The following is a 16,686-nucleotide window of genomic DNA, read 5'->3' as shown; positions in this document are numbered from 1 at the left end:
CAAATTGATACTATGGAGATAATAACATATCAATATACGCATATTAATTAAAACCTATGATTTGAATTACAGCTGGGAATCATAGCAGTAATCAGAAATTTTGTAGTATAAATTTCCCTTTTATGACACAAGGATTTAAACAAATCTAGGTTCTGAAAGTATTAGACTTTTTCTCAGATGAATCTAAAAGTATTCACAATATAGATATTTGGAAAACCTTTGTTTATTTAACACTCAATTCTTGATAAGTGTTCCTTAACACAAATGACTGCTTTAATGTGTTATGGCATGAAGGTGATCGGCCTGTGAAGGAGTTTTTAAAGACCAGGTTGCTTTGATATCATTATTCACCTCATGTGTTTTGTTGGATCAGGAGCTTTTCATCTTCGTTTTGAAAACACCCTATAGATTATCTACCAGGTTTCAGGTCAGGCAAGTTGGCTGGTTAATCAAGCACAGTAATATCATGGTCAGCAAGACCAATGCTAGTGGTAGTTTTGGTACTGTGGGCAGGAGCTAAATCCTGATGGAAAAAGAGATCAGTATTTCCTTGAAGCCTGTCAGCAGACAAAAGCATGGAGTGCCCTTAAAGCGTCAGGTAGATGGCTACGCTGACTTTGGACTTGATAAAATACAGTGGGTCAACATCAGCAGATGACATGGAACCCCAAATCATCATAGACTGTGAAACGTTCACAATGGACTTTAATCAGTTTGGATTCTGTCCATCTCCACTTCCAGATTTTCGGACCTTGATTTTTAAACGAACTTCAAAATTAATTTTTATGAAGAGATGACTGTGGACCACTGACCTACAGTCCAGTTCTTTTTCGTATCTGGTTCAGGAGCGTTTTGTTACTAGGAATGCAAAAGTACTGCCATTTTCTGACGACATCAATGCATGGTGGCTCTTGATACACTGACTCCAGCCTCACTACATTTCTTGTAAAGCTCACACAAATTCTTTAATCAGCTTTGAGCTGTAATCCTTAATTATTCAAATAAAGTAAAATGCAGTGGATATATTTAATAATGTTGGTTCTATATTTTAGGTATTTTATATAATATTTCACTAACTGGGTTTTATGTCCAGGTTTCTACTTTCTTTTTTTTTTAATTGAACCAGTAACTGGTTTGAAGTATGTTTGTACACAAACTGGGTTTTGGACACTTTGCATATACTAAAGGTGACATAATATAGTCCTTTTTAAAAAGTTTACATAAGTCTTAAATGTCTCCAAAAAGTTTCTGTTAATAATGTTCCACCTAAAATCCCACTCGGACCATGCATTCTGGCATCCCTTACATTGCTTCTGTTGTACTGTTTCAAATGCACTCAACTGTACTGTCTGTACCTTTAAATGCTAATGTGCTGCTCTCCCGTTTGTGGAAGTGTTTTTCTAGCCAATCAGTATGAAGTACTTCATACTAAATAGTGATGTGAAGTTTGGGTCATTTTAGTGAATCTTGTTCATCTTTTTTTGAGCCATTTATTTAATTTCGTTCTTTTGATCTGAAATAAAATAAATTGTTACATTTTCAATATACAAACACCCAACGCATCTACATACACAAATTTTGGTTATAGTTCCAGTAATAAAAATATTACAATGCAGCTAAGGACATATGATAAAGACAATGAGCAGCTCACCTCTCATATCTTCTGGTCCCAATCATTCCTTCTCCTGTCACATAGCGTCTATGGAAGTCATGTGACAAAAGAACAAACGACCTGGACTAGAAGGCTCACGAGAGAAACCGCTTAATTCTGTTTCCTGTACATAACCTATGGAGGTTTTGCGATACTTTGCACATGCGCGCCCAGTAGAAAATTAACAAATCATTCTCAGAGACTACTCGTAATTCTGAGTCACATTGAAGAACGAACTATCACTAATACTGAAGACCATTAGGGCTAATTATTTATGAAACAATACAAAACCATGTAATGTAGCTATATCTGAAAAAAATATAAATATGTTTTTATTACTACAGTACTTATCTGTTGGGTTATATCTAAGCTGTTTGTCAATTGGTCATGCTCTAATTTGAGAATCTAGACTGAAAATCTCAATCAATAAATAATAAACAGAAACTCAAATAAAATAAAATGTGTCTGTTAGAATTGACTTGAGATGGAATGGGAATGTTCAGCCCTATATTCAGTCCCCACTTTTCAATTTCAGCAGGTTGCAAAGGTGATTCTGGTATTAACATTATATATATATATATATATATATATATATATATATAAATTTAAGTTTATATTTTGTTTAGTTTTTTAAATGTGCAATTCAAAAATGTTTCTTGTTTAATTGTAAGGCCTATAATGTGTGTTGTATATACAGTACTTATATGTGTGTTTAACAAGAATCCAAGCTGGATACTCTTAAACCTTGAACTTACCCGCTCTGCAGATTGTGCCGTCCCAAAGAAGATTGGTATGAATGCAAGCCAAATAATGCAGGTGGTGTACATAGTAAATCCTATAGGCTTGGCCTCATTGAAGGTCTCTGGTACTCCTCTGGTTTTGATGGCATAAACAGTGCATGTGACCATTAAGAGAATGCTATAACCTAATGAACAAATGAGTGAGAGATCCGATATGTCACATTTCAGCACACCGCGGGCGTTTTCAGGGTCCTGTGTGCGCTGCTCGCCATAATCCACAAACGTGTGTGGCGGGTCAGCAATGAACCACACCAACACACCCATGAGCTGCACTGAGATTAGACTGAAGGTGATGAAGAGCTGAGAGGCAGGACTGATGAAACGTGGCGCCGTCACTGAGCGCTTGCCCTGTTCAAAGATGCGGTGAATGCGGTTGGTCTTGGTGAGCAGTGCAGCATAGCTGAAGCACATACCCAGGCCGAGGAAGAGCCTGCGGAAGGAGCACACAGCGAGTCCGGGAGCCGCAATCATAGGGAATGTGGTAATGTAGCAGAGAAATATTCCTGTTAGAAGCACATAGCTCATCTCCCTGCCTGAGGCACGTACAATTGGTGTGTCGTTATAGCGTATGAAAGTGATTATCACAAATGTGGTGGCTATGATACCCAGAATGGCGATGAAAACTGGAATCACGGCCCAGGCAGAGTGCCACTCCAGCTTAATGATGGGGATGGGCTGGCAGCCAGTGCGGTTTTGGTCAGGCCGCTGCTCGTATTCACACAGCTGGCACATGAACTCGTTGGCCTGGTAGTGGTATCCTTCGCAGCGCTCACAGTGCCAACAGCATGGCACACCCTTTACCACCTTCTTTCGCTCCCCGGTCTGACAGGGCATGCTGCACACTGAGGCGGGCACAGATGAGTCCCCACTCACCCACTGCATGACACCCATCTGGAGAGGTACACAAGTGTAATTATGGGTATCTGTTTTAAATTAGGATCTGCTCTTAATATGTTTTTTCAAGATTTAATTAAATGGAACTAATTGGAATTAAATGGAACTGTTTTAGTGTCATCATTCATACATTGTTAAAAGCAACAACATTCTCATCATCATAGTCACAATAACCATTTACTCTCACTGACCTTTACCTTAATCAGCAAAACATATCATTTAGAGCACAAGAACACAAATGCCATTTCTCACATTTAAATGCAGCTGATCTGTCCAGTGCCCGATGACTTTGTACTCCGCAGAATCATTAATTATTTGATACTGGAAGATGTCGTATCGTCCTGGAGCATCTCCATTCTCGTTGAATGTTACAGGAGTTTTAGCACTTCCTGTAAAAAGAAAAAAAAAGTTTATTAAATTTTATTTAATCCTTGTTTAATACAAAATTTGATGTGCCTGTCTACAGTGAAGAACAGCAGCTGTACTGCTAGCATTGATGTAAGCCTTAGAATAATTATTAACTGTCCCTCATGTAATAAAATATGTTTAGCAGACTATATGATTACAGTAGGAGTGGGATTGGTGTCCAGGGTTATACTGCATGTGATATGCAATTCACTAATCCTTTTTTAAAGCCTCAGGAAATGTTTAAACATTCTAATGCATTACAGCACTCACACTGTGAGCCATGCTCGACTTTCTCCCCAGGTCTTTTGGAATTTCAGAACAAGGAGTTTAGGAGACAACAGCATGATTAGCGAGGACAATAATACAAATGAGCATCTCAGAAGACTGGGATAAGATGCATCATTAAAACGCCTGCAGAGAGACAGCTTGTACAAGAGCCATGAGCTTCCAGAAGTAAATGTCTACAAAAATACGGTCCAGCCGGATTCAGTCATCTGTAAAAACTCATGAGTAAATTAAAACAGTCTCACTTGCATTATGTCTAAAGCACTTTATTGCACCATAACACCAGGCGACACATTTTACTGCTGAATCCCATTAAAACCTCCATATGTCTCCTCATCATAGCACATGGCTGTGACCATTTCTCAATCAGCAACATGAATTGCCCACTTTCGAACAAAGGCTGATTCTGTGATTGAATGACTACCGGACTTACAAGATGCTGTGATTAAACAAGACAAAACTTAATCACAGGTTAGAGCCATTTTGTGAACTCAATTAGAAAGCTGCTATTTGTAATGGGCTGCATAAAACCTGACAAGATAAAATGGATGTTTCAGTAATTAAAAAAATCAATCTATTAAAGATGGCAATTAAAGTCCTAACCTTTTGTAATTTAGGCTTAATGTATGTGCACAAGTGTATCTTAGTGCTTACTGACTACAATTCACCATAAGAACACTGTATATCTTCCCAGGTAATAAACCACCATTAATCACCAGGTTAAAAATAAATAAATAAAATAAAATACAATTCTGACTTAAACAGTGGCCCTGCTTTAGTTTAACTCCTTTAACTCCCTATAATCACACTTCAAACACAAATTACGCAGTATCTTTTAGTGCTGTGCAGAAAAAAATTACTCACTTTTGCAACCATTCTCGTCCCCGCTTATCCTGTATGGGGGTTGCAAGGAGCCTAGAGCCTAACCCAAGGAACTCAAGGCATAAGGCGTTATACACCCAGGACAGGGAGTCAATTCATCGCACGGCACACAAGCACACACTCTAAGGGGAATTTGAAAATGCCAATCATCCTACTCTGCACGTCTTTGCGTTGTGGGAGGAAACCGAAGTACTGGAGGAAACCCATCGAACACGAAAAGAATGTGCAAATTCCACACACACACACACAGACCCGAGTTGCAAAGTCACAGTGCTAAGCACAACACCACCATGCCACTCAGAAAGGATTTAACTTAATTTGACTGAAACATCCCAACACTAGCCTGTCTTAATTATGAACAGTTTCATTCCATTAAACTCACTTAGTGCATACTACTGGCGTGTATGGAACAGCATCTAAAGCATATGGTGTGACACAGAAATTAGCATAGCTCATGTGCTATAATCAACCGAGACAAAACTGTTTAGAGCCATGCTTTTTCTCAGCATCTCATAAAATTAAACATGTGTGTGGAGGCAATGGAGCACCTGTGACTGCAGATGAGTTGGCAATTGCCTACAGGCAGCTGTAGTTTGCAGAGATTCAGAGCTTCATGCTATTCTGGATTCATTTATTAGTTGCTTGTTTAGCCTGTCCTCTTGTCAGTTAGAAGAGTACAATGAAGGCAAACTGTTGGTAAAGGTTCAATCAAGCAATACTGCACGTTGACACAGGAGACACTCTAAGGCATCTGCTGAAGATGTGTGATGAGTGGACATTCTAACTCAAATACTGTATAATTACACTTACACATACAAAATTCACCTGCTTGGTATATGTAAAAATGTGTTCTGGCATTTGAATCGATTGTATATCAGTGAAGCAATATTTTGGATCTAAGCTTTCAGGTCCTTGTCACTGATAAAAGAGAATATACAGTGCATGAAAGCCAAGCTGCAGCATGTATAGTTATGTAAACAGCACTGCTGGAATTCTTTAATTATTTTTCAGTTGGAGCACATGCCTTATTTAATGCCTATGTTTTTCCTGATAGAATGTTTTTTTCAACAATAAAACAATTTATACCAGTATGTTTTTATGCTGGCAATATTCTCAAGTGGAATGATTATCAGCTTCCCTTCAGTAAATACACAATTTACACAAAAGAATGTCTCAGATACTCTGTGCAGGAGCTACCAGATTACAAAGTGAATGTGTTCCAAGAAACACAGGCAATTTCACAACTGGAGTGCCATTTAGCCCTTGAAAATGTTGACAAAATGTGCATTATTTATTTACAGTAAAAGAATGTATAATATATAATTTTCTACAAGGTTGTTTTGCTGACAAATTGGCTGCCTATTGCTCTTATACTGTATGAGTAACAGGGTTGAAGGTCAAGAATTTAGTTCTATAAATTATATTTAATTCGAATTATTCCTTAATATTACTGCTTGTCCATAATTTAGGTTACGTGTGCATGGAGAGTTTGCGTGTATGTGCGCGCATTTCATATGTAGTTGAGCAGTTAGTAGTATATACAGTATGTATGTGTGACTGTTTCATGTATGTGCATGCAAGTGTGCCATATGTGTGTGCATGAGTGAAGTTTGATTTAAGCCCTATACGGCACCTCATATTTTCTCTTCATAAACTTCCTGGAGTATTTCAGATATTTCATATGGGTGAAAAAATTTTGGTAACAGGATTTTGCGAGTGTTGCAGAAATATACTTTTTAAAATACCTATAATAGATATTAGAACCTTTACAACATTTACCTTTACATTTTTTTTTTTTTTGGTTTTATTAATGTTTTTAGTACATTTTCTAAAACATAACTCATAAGGAGAATATACAGTGCATAGAAGCCAAGCTTTAGCATGTATATTTATGTGAACAGCGCTGCTAGAATTCTCTTATTATTTTTAAATTAGCCATACGCCTTATTTAATTTTTTTTTTCCTGATAAAATGTTTTCTGCAACAATATAACAATTTATATCAGTATGTTTTTACACTGGCAAGTGGAATGTACTAAAACATGTACAGTACATACACCAATCAGCCATAACATTAAAACCCAAAACATCAGGCCCAATATTGTGCAGGTTCCTCTTGTGCTGCCGGGGCAGTTCCAGTCCCTCAGGTGAGCTGTGGTGTGCAAGGTGGGGCCTCCATTGACACTTGTTTGTCCAGTGCATTCTATGGATGCTCGATTGGACTGAGATCCGGGGAAGTTGGAGACCAGTTCAACAACCTTGAAGCCTGCTAAGCCCTACAGTATAGATAGCAGGCTGTGGTGCACTAAGTGTTCTAAAACATTTCTATTATATCTATTATTGACTTTTTCAGCAATTTCTGCACCATTGGATTTTTTGTGGGATCGGCTAGCCTTTAGTTACCACAAGAATAGATGAGCCTTGGGTACCCATGATCCTATCACCAGTTTACTGGAATATAATCGATAATCAACATTATTCAATTCACCTGGCGGTGGTGTTAGTGTTGTGGCTGATCCGTGTCCTATATATAGGTTGTTGTGACAAACAGCGAGACACAAATGGCACCTCAAATCACAGAATCACCCAAAGAAAGAAAGAGAAATTTACATCTGCTGCAGGTTGTCCCATCCTCTAACCTCTATCTCATTGGGGACATCATCAACACTGTGCTTTCTTTCCCAGTGTGAAACGAGTTTATTCAATTGGTTTGGCAGCATTTCTATCCTGCCTTTGAAAAGGTTATTCTCATAGGAAATGTGGGGAACCTCCCTGAGGCATGACCTTTGACCTCATAAAGTTTTCCACAGTCTGGGAGCAATCCTTCACTCTGACAGAGTTGATATTGGATAATTTTGCTCTTAGAAATAAGGAAAATACGACCAATGGAAAAAAAAATGTTTAAGGAGAAGCAGGGCAGCATATATCGGTCATGCTTATAGTCATACAGTTATTTCAAATCTTGTATTTTTTTTAATGTTGTGTGTTCAAAAGTAACATACCATAAAGCTACAACGAACATGTCAAACCAAAAGCTCAGCATTACTGTATGTTGTCTGAAGCTGATTAAGCATTTCTGCTTGCACTGTGGACCCTGTTGTGGCTCTTGTCACACATCATTTGTTTGCATTTTAGCCCTGAAGATAAATAATAAAAAACTCAAAATGGTTGGGGAAAAAAATGAATATCAGACCTAGTGCCTGCAGCATGCCTCACTGTTCCTTGGAGTGACTTGGTGATACAGGCATTGCATTCTTGAAGAGAACACTCATTACAACACAAAAATCCCTGGCATGCTACATTACTGCCATCATTTGTCAAATCACAAACTTTCTATCCTTGATCTTTCTCATGAAACTAAGGAATTAACATTTCAAGGAACGTTTCATTTGTTGTACCATAAAGATATATGAAGTTATCTTATGAAATTATTATTGCACATTATTTCTGACTAAACATGATAGAAAGCCAGAATCCAGTCTGTTTGATTATTAAAACAGTCCTCTCCAAAATGCTTCTGAAAGGTTAATTATCGTGTGTGTGTGTGTGTGTGTGTGTGTGTGTGTGTGTAAGGGGGTATCTTATAACACTTAGGACTATATCTCATTAATAAAGGTCACTGGACTCAATATACTGGATGTAATAATTGAAATGAAAACACTAAAGTGTCTAAAGAAATATGACAAACAATTAAATTTTATTCACATAAAGTAAAATGCAGGCAACTACTCTAAGACCTTCACTAAATGAAGGACTTTTAAATACGACTAGTTTGACCGCAAAATAAGAAAACAAAATCGTTAGTTTTAAAGTAAAAAAACAAGGTTTTCTTTCGAAGCGAAGCATAAAGTATGGCAAACTGATAGAAAATACTTTAAAAATGTTTTATTTGTGTTGCAAGACTGTTAAAAAAGCATAAATGCCAAAATATTTTGTAAAAATGGTTTTGGTTACAAAAGTGTGATTTTTGTATGATTTTTCACCTCCACCTTGTAAGCTTTTATACAATGGATAAATCAGCCTGCAGTTGTGTTTACGGTTAAATCAGCCAGTTGTGTTTGTGGTTATTTGAGTATGCAATTTATATCATTAGTAATATGTTAGTACCAATATTATGTTGGTTGATTTTTAATAAATTTTTTAGAAAAAACATGCTTTGATTGTAATTTCGCAGTGAGACGAACAGAAACTAGTTGCAGCAAATAAGATAAAGGACAAAGCACAGTGGCATAGAGGTTACCTCCGTGTCCTTGACACATCCATGGTTAAAGGTTCGAGTCCTGTCTCGGGTCTGTGTGTGTGGAATTTCCATGCTCTCCCCTTGCCCCTTCGTTTTCCTCCCACAGACCAAAGACATGCAGGTTAGACTAATTGTTGTTTCCAAATTGCCCTGGTGTGTACAGTAAGTGAGTTTGTGTGCTTGTGCCCTTCAATAAATTGGCACCCCACCCAGGCTCTACCCCATGTAGTGCCCCTGTCCATAATAAGCGGTATAGAGAATGAATGATATTATAAAAGTTTAGTTAGTGTTATTGTCAGCCCCTTCCTCCTCCATGCATAATATAAACAACAGCTTTCCAAAACAGTAAATGAATTTCATGTCTCTTTTCCACAAATCACACATGCATATTTAAAGTTATGCAATGTAACATTTCTTCTTTGCTTCACCACAGTATTACACATACAGTGGGGCAAAAAAGTATTTAGTCAGCCACCAATTGTGCAAGTTCTCCCACTTAAAAAGATTAGAGAGGCCTGTAATTTTCATCATAGGTATACCTCAACTATGAGAGACAAAATAAGGAAAAACAAAGAAAATCACATTGTAGGATTTTTAAAGAATTATATACCAAATAAGTATTTCATCTCAATACTTTGTTATACTGTATACCCTTTGTTGGCAATGACAGAGGTCAAACGTTTTCTGTAAGTCTTTACAAGGTTTTCACATACAGTACTGTTGCTGGTCTTTTGGCCCATTCCCCCATGCAGATCTCCTCTAGAGCAGTGATTTTTTTATGGCTGTCGCTGGGCAACACGGACTTCCAACTTCCTCCATTTTCTATGGGGTTGCTATCTGGAGACTGGCCAGGCCTTGAAATGCTTCTTACAAAGCCACTCCTTCGTTGCCCGGGCGGTGTGTTTTGGATCACTGTCATGCTGAAAGACCCAGCCATTTTTTCACTTCAATGCCCTTGCTGATAGAAAGAGTTTTTCACTAAAATCTCACGATACATGGCCCCATGCATTCTTTCCTTTACACGGATCAGTCATCCTGATCGCTTTGCAGAAAAACATCCCCAAAGCATGATGTTTCCACCCCCATGCTTCACAGTAGGTGTGGTGTTCTTTGGATGCAACTCAGCATTCTTTCTCATCCAAACACAAAGTTATATTTTGGTTTCATCTGACCATATGACATTCTCCTAATCCTCTTCTGGATCATCCGAATGCTCTCTAACGAACTTCAGACGGGCCTGGACATGTACTGGCTTAAGCAGGGGGACACGTCTGGCACTGCAGGAGTCCCTGGCGGCACAGTTTGTTACTGATGGTAGCCTTTGTTACTTTGGCCCCAGCTCTCTGCAGGTCATTCTCCAGGCCCCTGCCACGTGGTTCTGGAATTTTTGCTCACAGTTCTTGTGATCATTTTGACCCCACGGGGTGAGATCTTGCGTGGAGCCCCAGATCGAGGGAGATTATCAGTGGTCTTGTATGTCTTCCATTTTCTAATAATTGCTCCCACAGTTGATTTCTTCACACCAAGCTGCTTACCTATTGCAGATTCAGTCTTCCCAGCCTGGTGCAGGTCTACAATTTTGTTTCTGGTGTCCTTTGACAGCTCTTTGGTCTTGGCCATAGTGGAGTTTGGAGTGTGACTGTTTAAGGTTGTGGACAGGTGTCTTTTATACTGATAACAAGTTCAAACAGATGCCATTAATGCAGGTAACGAGTGGAGGACAGAGGAAAGAAGAAGTTACAGGTCTTAAAGAAGAAGTTACAGGTCTGTGAGAGCCAAAAAACTTGCTTGTTTGTAGGTGACTAAATACTTATTTTACTGAAGAATTTACCAATTAATTCATTAATAATCCTACAATGTGATTTTCTGGATTATTTTTGTCTTATTTTGTCTCTTATAGTTGAGGGAAACCTATAATGAAAATTACAGACACTTGTACAATTGGTGGCTAACTAAACACTTTGTGCCCTATTGTAGTTTTGTTTAATACACAACCTAGTGTTTGAACAACATTCAAATTGCATTACTGTACGTCCTTTTTTTTTTACAGAACTATGAATGTTATTGTGCAAAACTTCCCATAGCTGTTATTCAATAGTCCTGGAGTGACTGCAATGGCAGTTATAAAGGGTAAACATCACTCTTTTGCCTTAAAAAGTTCTCCGAAAACTCTTTAAACACATTTAAATTACTCAGGAAGTATAGGAAGTATCTTTGCTTTACTGATCATGTGACGGAATGATTGACTTGTCACAACAGACTTTTGCTTTGCCCGTATTTTGGGTATTTAAATTCTCTAAATACTGTTATATAGCAGTTTTCAAAATGAGTAAAAGTGAGAAAACGGTGTTTAGCACATTCTGCTGTTTACCTGCTCATATTGAGTAATACAAAGATTCTTGATTGGATTAAATTCGCCACGATCCAACACTATAAATAATAGCTACCTTGTCTTCTGTTACAGGCCAGTTCTAACATGTTCCCTTAGATATCTGTACAAATTTTCAACTTGTGTTGACCTTGTGAAGCTTTGAAAACCAATAAGTAGAGAAAATGTGCTGGTTTGCCAGGGTAGCCACAACCAGACAGTTGGAGTAGGCCAGGGGTAGCTCAGTGGTTAAGGCACTGGACTACGCTTCGGAAGGTCCCAGGTTCAAACCCCACAACCACCAAGTTGCCACTGTTGGGCTCTTCAGCAACTGCTCAAATGTGTAATGAGACAAAAATGTAAGTCGCTCTGGATAAGAGTGTCTGCCAAATGCCTAAATGGAGTAAAAGGATTATTTGGATGTACAGTATGTGTGTCACATATTTTGTTCAAACAATGCTGACTTATTTATGTGGTTTCTGACATGTTATGCCCGTAGGATATATAAAAATATGAAGAAAAAAAACTAATATCACTTTGCAAAACAGAATGCCATAGAGGATTGAGTCAATGCACTAACAGGTCACCAGTGTTCTAACCACTTTTTTTCTCCAAACACATACACATGCAGCTCATTTACCTAGCTCATTTAAAATTCATCCTGAAACACTTTTAATAGGTTTATACTAAAGCATTTGTAAAGTGCTTACAGATTCTGGTGCAAATTCATTGGTTTACAGCCGAGTTTTTTTTATTTTTTTTTTTAGAAGTTATGAGTTGTCTGCCACACAGTAAAATCTCCAGTCTTGATTTAACACTTTCAGAGTTTATATGAGTCCCACTGGACCTATATAAACACTGAAGGGTAGAAATCGATACTCTGGGTCTTCATTTAACACTGGGATTTTTTCTGTGCATGTTAACTTCACACAATTTAAGAGACATAAGTGATAATGATAAGGTATAACTGTTATCTCCTTATAATAAAAAAAAGCTAAACTCGATTTCTCTTTCAACATGTTACAGTGTTATCCAGTGATGTCTTATTAATGAGAAATTCAATGTCAAAATGGCAGAGACAGCAAACTTTGAACAAAAACATTCAGAATCCAGTGCAATCATACAAATACGGTGGCACAGCTTTACAGAAGAGACTCGGCTTGGCTAGTTAATTGGACAGATTGACAGACTAAAGCACTTCTGCAGCAACAGTCTTTCTAGGTAGAAATGTAGCACAGGCTAAACCATGTTGGTGCTAAAATTAGGAGCCAATCAAACCGGATCGTGGGTAATTTAGGGAACAGTTAAATCTTAAGTGAAAATAAAACAGCATGGCAATGAAAGAAATTTTAGTGAAAAGGTTATTTCAGAAATGTAGTAGAAAACCATTCGCAGACTGAAGCACTCTGCATTCTTACTGAAAAGTCTTTTTGTCTGTACGCTTAAGGCTTCTTTCCAACTTTTTGTGTTTTGATTCCTGGTTTATTAAACCAACTTAACTTTTGCTTTAGCCTTAATTACATTTAATTATAAAACATACTTGTATTATCTATGCATGGACTTTTAAATGTGGGTGGGAGAAACAAAGCAGAAGATGTTTAAGGTGAATTAGAACACAATTAATTAAAAAAGTTTAATATGTTAATTTATAAAACTTTATATACAGTACAAATGGCATTACTGGTATAGTGTATTTAAGGCATGTGTGTTTTTCAGAATACAAAACAACAACCAATAGCTAGAAGCTTTATTTGATAGCAACCTAAGATGTTGGAGTGTAGTCCAAACAAGGTTAAAGAAGCAAACTTTGACTAAATATAACATGTCTTGCCTGAATGAAAACATTCGGCGTAGTGAAAAATCAAATTTGGGGTAAACTATTGCTTTTTGAGTAGTAACATTTAGTGAACAAGACCCAGTGGTTGTAAGGAGACTAACTGTCTAATGAATTCTGTGCATTTCACTGAATTAGCCCATGACAGTGATGACTTTTCCTGAAATACAGACAGACAGAACTAATTAGTGCTGAGACCTAGCTGTCAGAGATCTTTACTACACTGAGTGCATCACCCGGTATTGATCATGCGGTTTTCTTTTTTTCAAGCTAATCAGCACCCTACACACATTCCGTAAGGGCAGAGAGGATATTTGCTCTAGGTAGAATATATTCAGTGATTTTCCACCTACTTAATCAATTACTTATGTCTTATCTGGTGGGTAACTGAGAGAATATCGATAGGACAGTGGAATGAAATGTTTCTGGGTCAATGTTGGGGTTACAGCTGGAAGATGTCATGTAAGTTGTATGTCCTTAATCATTAAATAAAGAGATCCCCTATACTGATGATAGTGCTCACCTTCATAAATTTTAAAAAAGGATAGCAAAGAAGCCACTTCTCTCCGGGAAAATCAGTAGGGGCAGACTGATATTTTGAAAAAGGTAACGGCATTGGACTGCTAAGGACAGGGGTAAAGTTATTTTCTCGGATGAATCCCTCTTTCAATGGTTTGGGCTGTCTGGAAAAGAAGCTTGTCCGGAGAAGAAAAGGTGAGTGCTACCATCGGTCCTGCATCATGCGAACAGTAAAGCATCCTGAGACCATTCATGGGTGGAGTTGCTTCTCAGCCAAGGGAATGGGCTCACTCACAATTCTGGCTAAGAACACAGCCATGAATAAAAAATAGTACAAAAACATGCTCTTAGAGCAATTTCTCCCAACCATCCAAGTCCAGTTTGGTGATAAACAATGCCTTTTCCAGAATGATGAAGTGCCTCGTAAAACAAAACATCGAAATTTTGGGTCCATGGCCAGGAAACCCCCCAGCTCTACAGTAAATCCCATTGAGAATTTGTGGTCAATCCTCAAGAGGTGTGTGTACAAACAAAACCCCACAAATTCTGACAAACTCTAAACATTGGTTATGCAAAAATGGGCTGTCATTAGTCAGGATGTGACCCTGGCATGTTGATTGACAGCATGCCAGGGCAAATTGCAGAGTTCAAAAAAAAAAAAAGGGTTAACACTGAAAATACTGACTCTTAATGAAGATCTTAACTTAATGTAATTGTCAATAAAAGCTTTTGACACCTTTGAGATGCTTGTAATTATACTTGACTGTATGTAAGGAATACTGTATTCCTGTAAAACTGTATACTGTATGTAAGGAATCCTCCTGAAAGCATATGGCATAACGCAGGAATTAGTATAGCTTGAGTGCTATAATAAACTGAGACTACTGTTTAGAGTAATTCTCTTTTTTCAGCAACTCAACCCACATATAAACATACACACACGCGCGCACACGCACACACACATACATATATATATATACTGTATGAACGCAGTAGAGATTGCATATGAGTTGACAGTTGCCCACAGGCAGCTGTAGTTTCCATCTAGACAGATAGATATCGAGTCAGAAGCTGTGGCTCTTCTGGCTGCATTTATTAGCTGTTTGATTTCACTGTCCTCTTTTCCCACAATCAGAAAACATTGAAAAGTAAAACCCTATTATTGCAAAACCTCAAACATACTACTGAGCAGTGAGGCAGAACAAAAAGTATGATCAAAAACCAAAGTACTTTGATATATTTCATGAGATGTTGACAGTGCCTTATGTACACATTAATCTTGACTATATAATACCACTGTGAAGTAATATTGAGCAGACTTCAACACTGGGTCCAAACATCAAAGATGTACTGAGATGTTTCAGAACACAGTTTGCAGCGTTAGCCCTTTGGTCATATCAGTCCTTGATGAATTTATCTTTTTTTTTCCCTGCTGCAAACCTTTCAAATTGCATTTTCACATTTCTTAGGCTGAGCAATGCAATCAGGTACTGCTTTGAAAAGCCTGCCGAATCCTACCTCCTATTTTGCTCTCACAGCTTCCAAGGTGAGATAGGCATTCTAATCTTACTCTCAGATGATGTTAAGTGTGAGGAATATGGGGGAAAGGCATAATGAATTTGAGATGTTCCAATTTGCTTTTACATACCACTGCAAAACAGAACATAAGCAGCAGATGAGGAAAGCCTTTGTGAAACCAACACATGTTTCTGCATGAATTTCTTAAAACTAGTTTCAGTGAATAAACATTCATTTAATTTTAAAGATTAATCATCAAGGTTATTGATGGATCACATACAGTACAGTATGTGAACCGCCATACATAAGCAGTGGATTTTGGGTTAGAACACGCTTCTTGTTTCCCCCATCATTATTTTAATAATTTTCAGTGTATCCTGATAATGCTATTATTATGAAAAGTTTGCTTGACTCTAGATCATGTTTTAAACCATTTAAAAGCAAATCTGTCAAATCACTGCTCTTGCTCTCTGGCATCCACCCAAAATGCAGGAGCATGCCAGACTTTGCAATTAATTTTTTTTTACAGATCACATAATAATTTTTGTTAGTGTATTATCCACTAGACCAAAATTAATTCCTGGCTATGCTGTAATGGTTATACATTTTTGTAATGCTGTTAAGAAGTAAAATGCCTTTAAACAGATCCCATACAGTACAGTATATACATATTACTATTTCTTTAACAGGTTAAGATACAGCAAGTCTCATCGTCCTCCCAATGTTTACATTTACATTTACAATGTGTATCTGTTATACTCCTATTCCACTCTCTCCCATGTCTCCCAATTTGAAATTAGCTCCAAAGTCGTTGTGGTACCACTGTACCACTTCAGTTTTTTTTTAAGTGTAGTGACGCCACATTGAGGCGTATACAATTTAACTACATTCATTAACGAAATGAAAACAAATGAAAACAACTCTACAGCAAATTTTGACACAAGGCTATGTTAGAGACATGATAAGGTTAGCGAGCCGTTAGGGTTTTTAATAATGTTATACCGAGTCATAAAGAATTTAAATGATTGATATGATTATGAAGATATGAAAATTACATCAATGTTACAGACTATTACAAACTATAACCAATGTGTTAAAGCTATGATAACAACCTCCCATTACCGTCCCATTAACAGCTTGGAGAATTGCGACATACAGTATGTCAGATGCCCAGCTTTTTAATGACAGTGAGCTGAAGGAGTGCATAGAGTATGGTACCATCAACCTTCCTTCACAACAACCCATGACCAACGATGACAAGCCCATGCCTTATTTTAAGGTGCCTTAA

The 16,686-nt window shown here is 37.6% G+C and overlaps 1 protein-coding gene across 1 annotated transcript in view; it reads right to left on the bottom strand.

The window, feature by feature from the left end:
* The window catches only part of grm8b (glutamate receptor, metabotropic 8b), a 156,351-nt gene that overhangs the window by 6,132 nt on the left and 133,533 nt on the right, over window positions 1–16,686 (bottom strand). The window contains exons 8-9 of the mRNA XM_053477434.1: window positions 3,598–3,734; window positions 2,407–3,342 (exon numbers count right to left, since the gene is read on the bottom strand). Of these exons, the coding sequence (XP_053333409.1) occupies window positions 2,407–3,342; window positions 3,598–3,734 (1,073 nt within the window). The remainder of the gene's footprint in view (window positions 1–2,406; window positions 3,343–3,597; window positions 3,735–16,686) is intronic.

This window comes from Clarias gariepinus, chromosome 2 (assembly GCF_024256425.1).
Source record: "Clarias gariepinus isolate MV-2021 ecotype Netherlands chromosome 2, CGAR_prim_01v2, whole genome shotgun sequence".
Taxonomy (NCBI): domain Eukaryota; kingdom Metazoa; phylum Chordata; class Actinopteri; order Siluriformes; family Clariidae; genus Clarias; species Clarias gariepinus.
Note: the sequence above shows the minus strand (reverse complement) of the source record. Positions and strands in the feature narration are given on the sequence as shown.